General features: G+C 42.4%; 1 protein-coding gene and 1 pseudogene across 3 annotated transcripts; both read right to left on the reverse strand.

Annotated features, from left to right (window-relative positions):
- LOC106021887 lies at window positions 1-1437 on the reverse strand (annotated as a pseudogene).
- Window positions 1438-2454: 1017 nt separating this feature from the next.
- Window positions 2455-11899, reverse strand: Fkbp7 (FKBP prolyl isomerase 7). 3 transcript variants are annotated; one of them, XM_040745654.1, is made up of 4 exons: window positions 11569-11899; window positions 10516-10667; window positions 6988-7130; window positions 2455-2756 (listed from the first exon to the last, which is right to left on the reverse strand). In XM_040745654.1, exons 1-4 carry the CDS (start codon window positions 11775-11777, stop codon window positions 2595-2597), a joined length of 666 nt encoding a protein of 221 aa, XP_040601588.1. In that variant the 5' UTR covers window positions 11778-11899; the 3' UTR covers window positions 2455-2594. The 3 variants fall into 3 exon arrangements, with proteins under 3 accessions (XP_040601588.1, XP_005065181.1, XP_040601589.1); XM_005065124.4 differs by having other exon boundaries at window positions 6988-7121; window positions 11569-11887; XM_040745655.1 differs by lacking the exon at window positions 11569-11899 and adding an exon at window positions 8783-8902 and having other exon boundaries at window positions 6988-7121; window positions 10516-10653.
- Between the last annotated feature and the right edge of the window lie 252 nt (window positions 11900-12151).

Raw genomic sequence — 12151 nt, forward strand, 5'->3', positions numbered from 1 at the left:
GCCACTATAAAACCGGTTTTTATTCAGTGCTTTGAAAAGAGGAAGAGCTTAGAGTGAGGGTTGACGTTTCACATTAAGGATGTTGTTTAACAACGACCCTGACTTTCAGGAAACGAAATGAAAATGGCAGGAATATCAATCTGAAGATCCACAATCTTGTATATAAAAGGAACTTCTGCTCTTTGGGGGATATCATTTTTACTGCAAAGTTCAGATTGCCCAATAGATCAGCAAAACCAATTTTAGGGAGTCAGGTTCCAACAGGTCTCTGGTTTTCAGGGAGTTAAGTTTATGTTTGTGGTACAGGAGGAAGAGGATATAAAAATGAATTTAGAGTTTTCCCACACAAGGCGTTCTGTGCCATGGTGGCCACATATGTCAACACCAGGACGTCTCTCCTGAACCAAGAGGAGACTTTCTAAATTGTCACGGAAAGATGTTTTCTATCATCATTATCAATCTAGCTTAGGAGACATTTTTTAGTCACATATGTTCCTTCACCCCAAAAACAATAAAGTGTTCTGTGTGCTAACAACATAGCTTCAAAAACAAAGTAAAATAAAATTCTGCATTTTTATAAAACTTGATAAAAACTAGTATTTCAAACTGTACAGTCACCAGGAGTGCACAGTTATCAAAAATGCACACACTTCACGTGGCATCTCCGGCACCTTCAGCTTTTTGTGCCTGGTCTGTTTTGCGTCTCCATTTTCTGCAGGATTATTTGCATCCTGGCCAGCATCCGCCTTCCCCTCCTTTCCCGGGTACCTTCTCTCCCTTCTTTGCAGGAGCCTTTTCAGGCTTGGCTCTGGCTTTGGAGGAGCGGGTTTAGCAGACAACCTCGCAGATCTTCTCTGTGGCTCGTCCTTCACCTCGGCTTTATCTCCTTTAGTATCCCCTTCAGCCTTTCTTTTGGGCATGCGGGCAACGGGAGTCGTCGGCGCTGAACGCTGGGATGCAATGGTGTGCCGGTTTGGTCCATCCGGGGGTTCTCCCTGCTTCTTCCCCACAGCAACTCTTATAAGGAAAACATTTTATTGGGGTGGCTCGCTTACAGTTGCAAAGGTTCATTCAGTCCATTATCATCACGGTGGGGGGCGCAGTGGCTTGCAGGAAGACATGGTGCTAGCTACATTTTGATCAGAAGGCAACAGAAATGAACTATGACTCTGAACAAAACGTAAGCAAAGGGAACCTCAAAGCCTGCCCCTGCAGTGACACATTTCCTTCAACAAGGCCACACCTCCCAATAGTGCCACTCCCTATTGGCTTATGGGGGCCAATTACATTCAAACTATCGTCCAAGGTATCTCATTTGTAGCAAAAATTAAAGTTCACCTTTCTAGGGGCTGGAGAGATGGCTCAGAGGTTAAGAACACTGACTGCTCTTCCAGGGATCCTGAGTTCAATTCCTGGAAACCACCTGGTGGCTCACCGTCTGTAATGAGATCTGGTGCCCTCTTCTGGCCTGCAGGCATACATGCCGACAGAGCACTGTATACATAATAAATAAATAAATCTTAAAAAAAAGTTCACCTTTTTAAAAAGTTTAAAGCATTCCAGCTTGAAACCATCATTTGCCATTAATAAGACTGTTGGAGTAAAATGATACAGATATCTAGAGAAAGGCAACCAGAAACTAAGAAATGCCATGATGCCAATTTAAAATTATGGACCAAAAGTAATGAATGGTTGATTGAAGCGAGTGGGGGTTGGGGGCAGGGGAAGCTGGAGAGATGATGCAGTGGTCAGGAGTGTGCACCATTGCAAAGGAGCATGGCTTGATTTCCAGGACCCACTTTGGGTAGCTGGCCTATAACTCCAGTTCCAGGAAGTTACAGCCTCTGGCCTCCATAGACACCTCTAATCATGCATTGTGAGCGCGCGCACGCACGCGCACACACACACACACACACACACACACACACACACACACACACACACACTAGTTTTTAAAAAGTTTATGTGGTAGACAAGGAGAAGGCAGATGGAAGAGTAATAACACATTTATAATACTGCTCGAAGAAGTATAGTCTGCTATAGGCCATGAGCTTTTAGTTTGGCCAAATTCCCAAGGCCAGAAGAGTGCACTAAAAACATACAGACACAACTGACATCTTCCTGCATGAACTTCAAAGGGAGACTTCGTACCCATGCTTTTTATATTCTACTATCTAGACTATATCACAAAAGGCATAAATAAAAGACATTACTTCCTGGTTTCTGAGTATTCTTAGATATGGGGCTTTTAAGAACTAAAATACTGGATATTTATATACCTCTACTTGCTGTTATTATTAGAGTTGGGAAGTACATAGAGTGTATTTTAACATGTGAGTTCATCTATGTCCTGAAGGAGGGATGCCACTCACTGGGATACAGGCCCATTTCCTGATGCCGTAATTTATGCTCACAGCAGAAAATCACAGGCAACACAATCACACCTACACATTATTACACCAAAATTATGTTTATTAAAGGAAACAAATATCTTCTCGTAAGGGGAAACAGGTAACCACACCTGGAGAAAAGTAATTTTTTTGAAAAAAATCAAAATACAGTAAGTTACTAACAAATAAAGAAGTAAAATAAATTTATAGCTCATCATGTTGGTGTATATTGTATTCCTTGGGAGAAATGAAGCCATCTCTATTGTGGTCATTTTTCTTAAAGATATCTTCCAAAACTGCATTCTGATATGACTTGTCACGGGGCTTTGCATCTTTTTCAAAGTCCTTCTCTAAGTAAAGCTCTATCTAGGGGGCCAGAATAAAACATCGTTAATAAAAAAGCATCACAAATGTCTGGTAACTTTGAGAAATGATTACAGCAGTGAATAAGCATATTAAGTGATATAAACATTTTAAATAATGCAATTGTTCATGGGCGGGGCACTCAAGGAATGTGGTGGACATGTGGAGGTCAGAGGGCAACTTATGGAAACTGGTTCTCTCTTTCCACCGTGTGGGATCCTGGGACTCAACTAGGTCACCAGGCTTGGAGCAAGAGAGTTATATTCAGCTGAAATCTTGCCAGCCCATTAACAGTTTAGAAAGTTATCTCAAGGTTTGGGAATACCTTTGAAACAGAGTCTCTCTTTGGCCTGGCTGACCTGGAACTCACTGTGTAAATCAGGCTGATCTCAGACTCACCAATATCTGCTTGCCTCTGCCTCCCAAGTGTTGGCGTTAAAGACATACGCCCCATGACCAGCCCAAGAATGTTTTTGTTTTTAATTTTTAAAGTGATTTCTGAAGACTTCAAATTAGCTGTTCCTGGGGGTTATAGACTGGTGGCACTAGACACATTGAATTTCTCTGAAGCTAAATACTTTTTAATAATCCACTGCTCGTATTAGGAAAGGCAAACACAGTCTTGTGGATGCCTATTATTTAATAAAATCGCATTAGCGTTTCTGTCTCTGGAACCAATGAATCTGCTGTATTATCAAGCCAACCGAGGACTTCCGATATTCCGCAGTATGCCCTGCTTGAGCTCGAAGCATAGAACATTTCTCCAAGCAAGCATGCAATAAAGCATTGTCCTATTAGCCTCATGCAGTTTCAGGGCATTTGAAATGTGGCTACAGTAAACTAAGACACTGGGACTAACACCATGGCCACCTTTGTTTTATTTCTTAAAATGTGTACACCACTAGCCAGGTGATGGTGGTGCATACCTTAAATCCCAGCATTTGAGAGGCAGAGGCAGGCGAACATCAGTGAATTGGAGGCCAGCCTCCTCTATGGAGTTAGTTCCAGGACAGACAGATGACTATTACACAGAGAAACCCTGTCTTGAAAAAAAAGTGTACACCACATAATTTAAAGTTGTCTATGAGACTCAGCTGTTTTTCCATAGGAAAATGCTGATTTATGCTAAAGAAAGCATAGTATACCGAGCTGGACATAAATAATGTTCTGAAAGCCTGGGGCATTTTAAAGGCAAGAGACATTATTAAAGGTGGAGTTGAACACTAAATAGCTATAGTAATACACATCCCATGTTTAATCCAATCACATGACTTTAGAATGGTCAGTGGATCTAGAAACAGGTTCTCAGACATGATTTTGATCCAATATGAAGGGTTTTTCCCCTCTCTGCTGAGACTTAGCAATCCTGTGTAAGTATTAAGCATTTTAAATAGCCTCACATATTTTGCATTTTCTAAACCAAAACTCTTTTCATAACTAAAAAAGCTGATATTCAATATTTGTTCTTTTTCCAGTGTAGTAAATGTACAAAAAGGCAGTGAGCAAGAACATAACTTTAATTTAAAAAAATTTAAAAATTTTATTATTTAATGTGTGTGTGTGTGTGTGTGTGTGTGTGTGTGTGTGTGTTTGCAGTACTCAGAGAGACAAGAAGAAGGCATCAGATCCCCTGGAATTGGAGTCACAGGGTTGTAAGCTACCTGATGGGAGCAGATGCTAGGAGGAGACTCTCATCCTTTGCATCTCTGGTCCTCAGTCATCTCTCCAGCCCCATGACTTTAATTTGTGCTATTAATGGGCTCTACACTACTTTTATTTGGTGATTTAGCACTGTATCCCACTCCCAAGTTATTTAAACTGAAGAAACAATCTATCAAATCTTTCTGATCATTAAGCAAGGAAATTTCTGTTAGTTCATGATCAAATCTAGGCTTCCACATGTATTGATTGCATGGTCTTCAACAAAACTTTAACCTTTCTGAACACTAGGAATATCATCTGTAAGAGGAGGGAAGTATCTATACCATACATTCAATGTCAATGGATGACAACTGTTGTTCCAACTGGGCAAAAATCATTCTTACACAGCTGGTGTAACACAGCTGATACCCAATAAGATGCCTGGGAAACTGTAGTTAAACAGATCATATTTTGGATTTCCTCTACTTTTTATTTTTCAGAATAAAATTGGAGACACCCTAATGTCTGTGGGTATTCACAGTGCAGAAGGAACCTTTGGGTGTGGCTGAAGTAACTAACCAGTAGTGTATGTGCAGGCTGCTCCCAGGTTGCCAGTGAATCCCTTTGCTGCTGCTGTTCATTCCAAAGAGGGTGATGAGGAGTCGAGAGAAGTAACACTGAAAACAGTTAGCTCCCCTTTTAGGGCCCTTTTAAGGCTTAGTGTGCTGGCTAGTCACCCGGGAAGAGGCAACCTCAGTGAGGAACCACCTCCATCAGACTGACCTGTAGCAAGTCTGTGGGGGTATTTTCTTGATAAATGATTGATGTGGAAGAGCCCAGATCACTGTGGACAGTGCCACCCCAGGGCAGGTGGTCCTGGGGTGTGTAACACAGCAGGCTGAGCAAGCCATTGGGAACAAGCCAGCAAGCTGTGTTCCCCTGTGGTCTCTGCTTCAGTTCCTGACTCCAAGTTCCATCCCTGACTTCCCTCAACCGACTATGACCCAGGAAACATAAGCCAGGTGAGGCCTTCCCTCTCCCAGTCGCTTTCAGTTGTGGACTTTCTCGCATCTGGAAAAAGTGAGATGCCTGGCAGATGGATATGCCGGCCAACCAGGAGCCTCGGGGGAGAACTTACTGTGAGACTCCTGGAGGAGGAACTAGAGTTGGGTGGGCAGAGGACCGGAGGGCGAGATGAAGAAAATGGGGACTGGAAATGTAGTTTAAGGGCCAATCAGTGCTTGCTTAGCATTGCCTTGCTCTAGGCCCAAAGCCCAGTCATAATAAATAAATAAATAAATAAATAAATAAATAAATAAATACATAAATAAAATAGGAAAAGAATGGAAGACTTAGTAGCTAGGACTGGTGGCTTCTTCCTGCAATTCTAGCACTTGGGAGGGGCAGGAGGACTTCCACAAGTTCAAGACCAGCCTGTACTACATTATGCGTTCCAGGACAGCTTGGGGCTACAGTGAGACCTTATCTCAACCCCAAAGTCCCTGAAATGGAAAAAGGACTGGCTGTGTGAAATAAAGGCCCACCTGCCTCACTTCTTACTTAGGTGGTGGTTACACATTTGTAAGTGCTTCTAAACAAAGCAGGGAGACAGCCGAGTGAAGTGTAGACTGTGAGACTAGATGAGGCATTGCGGGCTTCCCCCAAACATTCAAGATGGTAGTTCCCTGAAAGGTCGGGAGTGCCCAAGGCTCAGGACACAGAGCCAGGCAGCCCGGGGTGCAATCCCTGCTTTGTAATTGCACCAGTGTTACTCAACAAGCCTGACTGTCATCTCCCCATCTACGAGAGATGACAGAAGTGACTGCCATGTAAACTGTCTTGAAGACTAGAACATTCACCCAATTATGTGCTTATACTGGTGTCTGGGACTAAGAAGTGTGAAGAACGTGTGTCACTGTTACACATTTTTATTAGTTCATCTATAGGAGATGGACTTTTAGCTCACGCTTACCAACTTCTTGGCCCACTCAGTTCAAATTCTTGCTAGGCCTTTTCAGAATCTCATGTACGTCACAGTCCAGAGGTTCGAACTACTGGGGAGCAGTCCATACAGGACGGTTGGAGAGAGGTCTGTCCCTCGAGTGTAGATGTTAGAAGCGTCATGGTAGGTTGGGAGTTTTCTTATTTGATTGATTGGTTCATCTGCCAGTACTTGTTATTGAATCCAGGGCCTCATGCATGTTCAGGCATGAGCTCTATCAATGAGCCATATCCCCAGACCCTTTTGCATGTTTTCAGACAGTGTTAGTAAGTGACCTACAATAACCTCAAACTCTCTGTAGCCCAGACTAGTTTTCAAGGTGCTATTTTTTTTTTATGACAGGCTTGGGAGTAACTGAGGCTATAGACCTGCATCATGAAGTTTTACCTTAGGATTTTAATGACCTTCCCATATACAAAGAAAAGGGAAAGGATATTTTCTTCTTAGAGTTTAAGAGTTTCCAGCAAACAGTTCTACTAAAGCAATCAGAGCCAACACTAGGGAAAACTAAGAAGTATTTTCAACACAAATGCTTTTGAGTTATAATGAAAAAAAGAAAAGGTCAAACCGCACACATGAAGTCTAAATTACCTCGGCTTTAGAGAGTTGCCTGTCATTGTCCGTGTCTATTTCCTTAAATGTTTCAATGCTCCGGGGCCCTTTGGTCACAGCGTACAGTTCAATCTCAAACATCAGGGTTGCATTGGGTGGTATCTTGCCTTTTGCTAGGGGTTCAAATTTTAACAAAAAACTTACATGAAAGTACCTTTCAGACATTCAGTGGTCACACTAACATCAGGGCAATAGTGCCTAGAAGAACTGCTTTCAAGCAATTTAACTTTTTAGTACCAAAAAATTCAGGGTTTATCAATTTACCCTCCCCCCCCTTTTTTACAAAAAACATTTTGGGAACTTCTTTTTCCCCCTGTGTATTTTAAACCAGGTCAGTTCAAAGTCCCCTCTGGACCAGTTTCCTGGTTAAGTTAAAATAAACAAAGATTTTATTATTATATCTTAATCATCATACAGCAGAGACATGGTAAAGAGAAGGAACGTATGAGGAGAAAAATTCCAAAGTTGGGCTGGTGAAAAGACTCGGTGGCACTTGCTGTCAAGCCTGATGACCTGAGTTCAATACCTGGGACCCACATGGTGCATGAAGAGAACCGAGCCCACAAATTGAGCTCTGGCCCCGACATACCTGCTGCGGCACAGGCTTTGCTCTACAGAAATAAATATAATTAGCAAGAAAGAGAGCCAGGTGGTGATTGTGCCCACCTTTAACCCCAGCACTCAAGAGGCAGAGGAAGGCGAATCTCTGTGAGTTCGAGGCCAGCCTGGTCTACAGAGCGAGTTCCAGGACAGCCAAAGCTATACAGAGGGACCCTGCTTCAAAAAACCAACCAACCAAACCAAACAAAATGACACAAAAGAAGAAGAAAAGGAGGAGGGAAGAGGAGGAGGAGGGGGAGGAGATTCCAAAGTATAATCTCTGAGAAAATGGTTTTATAAAGTAATCCAGGAGCATAAGTAAAATATAAATATCAATGTTTTTAAAATGCTTTACAGACATTGAAAAGATAAATGCAGCAACAAAAATCTAGAAGCAATTTTACACAGACATTTCTAATTATCATAAAATTTTTTAAATATGAAATTTAACAGTTTTAATAAAGTTCATCTGTTAGCGGTGAATTTAGTAAGAGGGGCTATTTCCGATGAGTATTTTATAGGGCTGCCAAGAGGCAGTGGGTAGCTGAGCATTTTTTTCAGGGCCTTAGAGGCCATGCGATGTAGGACATGCGCACAAGTATCTGCTAAATGACTCATACTCTTTGAAAGTAGCTAAGCTTGTTCATCAAAAGAAATAGCAATTTCTTTAATGGTAAAGTGGACAATTCTTGCTAAAATACTTATATAACCCAAAGAGGAAAAGGCAGAAGTTACAGCCCAAAGCAGTGCATTGTAATTTCCAAAGCCAGAACAGAAAAATCTACCCACCAGCATGTGCCTGTCATCAAAGTCCAGAGCCAAAGTCCTACAAAATAGGACAGAAAAATAACTTCTGACAATAACTAAGGTAGACTCAAAACACAAAACCCCTTTGCTATTCTGCTGCTGCTGGAAACAGGGCCTGGCAGGCAAGTGAGTGGATCTGCACCGCTGAGCTCCTTGAAACCCAAACTTCCCAAGAAAAAGTACCACAGATGCATGGGAAGGCCCCAAACAATTCTATGAAAAATTCAGAAAATGTTGCTAGTTAATTTTTTACTACAAAAAAAGATTAAAGCCAAAAACCAGAGATAGATGTGCATTCAACAGAATTATTTACACCTATAGAGGCAGAATGACGAGGTGGGAGTTAATGTAAAGAATATATACATACCACGTAGACCGTTAATTAAAGCATTAGAAAGCCACATGCACTTCAAGACATGCAGGGGTGAGTGTTCTGTGACAGGAGCCAAGGGCATTTTGCCAAAAGAAAACCTTCTTCAAGTATCACCTAAAATGAAGTTATAACTAACGTTATATTTTAAGAGACATTTACTTTAAGCTCTTGGAGAACAAGACCTGTAAAGTTCAAGCCAGTCAATATGTTAGCATTCCTGCCCTTACCCTTAACTGAGGAGGTGTTGACAGCTGATGGCTTCTGGGGAGGGAGAGTCAACTCTAAGGCTGAGGTATGTTGACCACATTCTAGTGGATGGCCCCACACACATGAGCATATGGAAATTTTACTTGGTAGGAGAAGTGTGTGTGTGTGTGTGTGTGTGTGTGTGTGTGTGTGTGTGTGTGTGTGTATGACAGAAAGTTGGGAGGGGGTAGAGAGGGGAGTGGATATGAATTAGGGGAAAAACAGAGGGGGTTGAATATGATCAAAATACCTTGTATGCATATATGGAGCTCTCAAAGAATTAATAAAAATGTATTTTTAAAAAGCTTACATAATAGTCTGGTGATGGTGGTGCACACCTTTAATCCCAGTACTCAGGAGACAGGGGCAGGAGGATCTCCGTGAGTTCAGAGGCCAGCCTGGTCTACAGAGTGAGTTCCAGGACAGCCAGGACTATACAAAGAAACCCTGTATCCTAAAACCACACACACACACACACACACACCACACACCACACACCACACACCACACACCACACACACACACACACACACACACACACACACAACGCTTACATAATCAGGAAGATTTTTGCCAAATTTCTAAAATTTAAGCAAAATCTAAGCTACTGTAAATACAGGTAAGAACAACAGATAAAATGTTCATTTTTTTAGGCTTCACTTTTCTTATAAGTAAATAAAGGTGCTAATGTGATTGTCTAGATGTTTACTGGAGACCCCTCAAAGTCAATAAGAATGTTGATTTCCTTGCAGAAAGGGTGTCTTTTGTTGATAGATTGGGCAACTGGGTAGTCATCCTTAGCTAAGCATAAACTAGCTTAGGTAAAGGATAAAGTAGTCATTCCCGGTAGGATAATGGACCCAGGACTGGTACCCATTGAAGATGGATGTGGGTAATCTAGGGTAAGCAGAATGCTGATGAGGAAACTCAGAAACTGAGGGAAGAGACTGAAAGGCAAACTTGACCTACATCATTTTGCCTAGAAGTAACCAGTTCATGACATTTCGAAGGCAGTATTATATTTAAATTATTTTCAATTTTCTTTCTCAGGCTCCCATACAAAAAATTGTGCATGAGTGTAAACACACACACACATACACATACACACGTTTATACAAATTATGATGCCATGGGAGGCTAATTTTTCCTTTTTCTTTTGTAGTGCAGTGCTGGGATCAAAGTCAAGTGTCACACACCCAGCCCTAGGAACAAATGACTGACAGAAAGCAAAGAACATGAACTGGGAGCATCCCTTTTAGAATGCCAGACTCCTCCAAGCACTAGCTTCCCTCAGTTTCACTTAGGGCATAGGCAAGGGGGATTACCTCTTAAAGACTCAGGCAATGGCCTCAAAGATGGTTTATCTCTTATAGGATTCCCAAATCGCCCTTAGGAAACTGATTGCTGATTATGTGTTAGATACTTCAAACAGGTGGAGTTGTCAGGGGCTTTAAGCAAGGGGAGCAGACAAAGGTTCTTACCATAGCCTTCTTTTCCATATGCAAACGAAGGGGGTATAATCACCTTTCTCTTCTCTCCAGGGCACATGCCCATCATACCAATGTCCAGCCCTTTTATGACGTGTCCAACACCAAGAACAAACCATTTGGGGTGGCCTTCATCTTGTGTCCGGCTGTAAGAAACCATACTTAGTACTTAAATAAACTGATGTCATGAAGGAAACTTTGGTTTTTATTTAAATTTGGAATCTCTTTTCCCACGTTAGCATTCTTCCAGAACGCCTTCCTTTGTGTTTTATCTAAAACTGTCGTATAAATTGGCAGAAAAAGTATCATTAGAAGTTATTCCATTTTCTGTTCTATTGCCATCCTTACAAAACTACCCAAGAGTTAACTTTTTAAAAATGGGTCTCCTGCCTTTAATTAGCTGCATGGCTTGAATAAAACTCATTTAACTTCCGTTTCCCCAAACCGAAGGGGCAGGCTGAGCCCCCAAATTTCATTTTAAGAATTGAAAGCAGCGTCCCCGTCAAATTTCCCTTCTAAATAGGAAGAATACGTTTTCTTCTTAATTGGAAAGAATTGTTTTCTCCGGGCCTATCTTTGGAGGGTGACAGTGCAGCTAGCGAAAAAGGCACTCAATCAGACCAGAGTAGGGAATGGGAGAGCCAGATGGATGCAGTGAAGACGAGAAAAAAAATGTGATAGCTTCCTAATACAACTCTGTTTGGAAAGAGACACCAGCTTTGGTAAACAAAGTGTGAACTCCCTTTCAAGCAGCCGCTAGGTTTAGTTGTAAAGGTCCCAAAGACAAGTGGAGGTGATTAGCAGTATGCCGTGGCTCGGCGGTCAATTTACTGAGCTAACATCTTCAACAATTAAAAGCATTCAGTTTCTTAGGGGCTGTCTTCTAATCTAAATAGGCATAATGGCTTAATTTACCGTTAAAAAAAAACAAAGAAATGAAAAACCTTAAAACGGAACAATCAGTTGACTTCTGGCTGGGGCGGGGTCGGGGGAGAGGGCAATATGTGGTGTAGCCACTGAGCTTGAACCGCACGGTGTATCTCCTACCTGCAGTAGAATTTGGAGCCATCTTTAGCCAAGTAGCCGTCGTAATGGGCATTTAGCAAGTCTCCTTTCCTGCTTGTTTTGGAACAGTTTTCTGGTCGATGCAAAACTTCTATTTTCACTTCCTCTGGGCTTTCTTCTTTCGTTTGTCCTTGAGCGTTAGAACAGCTCCACAGGGTGAGGAAAACCGCTAGCCTGAATAGGAAATGCATGGTTCCTAGGTCCCGCAAGCCTAGTGTAAGCCCTACTGCGTGTCCACAGGCGTGCGGCTCTCGGTGTAGGACCGAATTCCGACGCGTGGCAGGCAATGTTACGTCACAAAGGTCCAAGGCGGGGCTACGCGAGCCCCTGCTCCGTCTCTCAGTGGGCGGTTGGCTGGGGGCTTGGGAGTATATTGTGGGAGCCGGGAACCCCAGGTGGTTGTACCCGGGCTAGATTAGAATTGCACTCCCCCCCCCCCCTGCTAAGCCCTCATTTACCACAGGTGTCTTCCACCTTCAGTAGTCGGGGCCACGTTTCCTGAAATAAAGCTGGCGTTATGGTGGTCGTTTCAAGGCAGTTAGGAGATATTGCAAAATTCTGCGGC

Source organism: Mesocricetus auratus, unplaced genomic scaffold (assembly GCF_017639785.1).
Source record: "Mesocricetus auratus isolate SY011 unplaced genomic scaffold, BCM_Maur_2.0 Super-Scaffold_100004, whole genome shotgun sequence".
Lineage (NCBI taxonomy): Eukaryota > Metazoa > Chordata > Mammalia > Rodentia > Cricetidae > Mesocricetus > Mesocricetus auratus.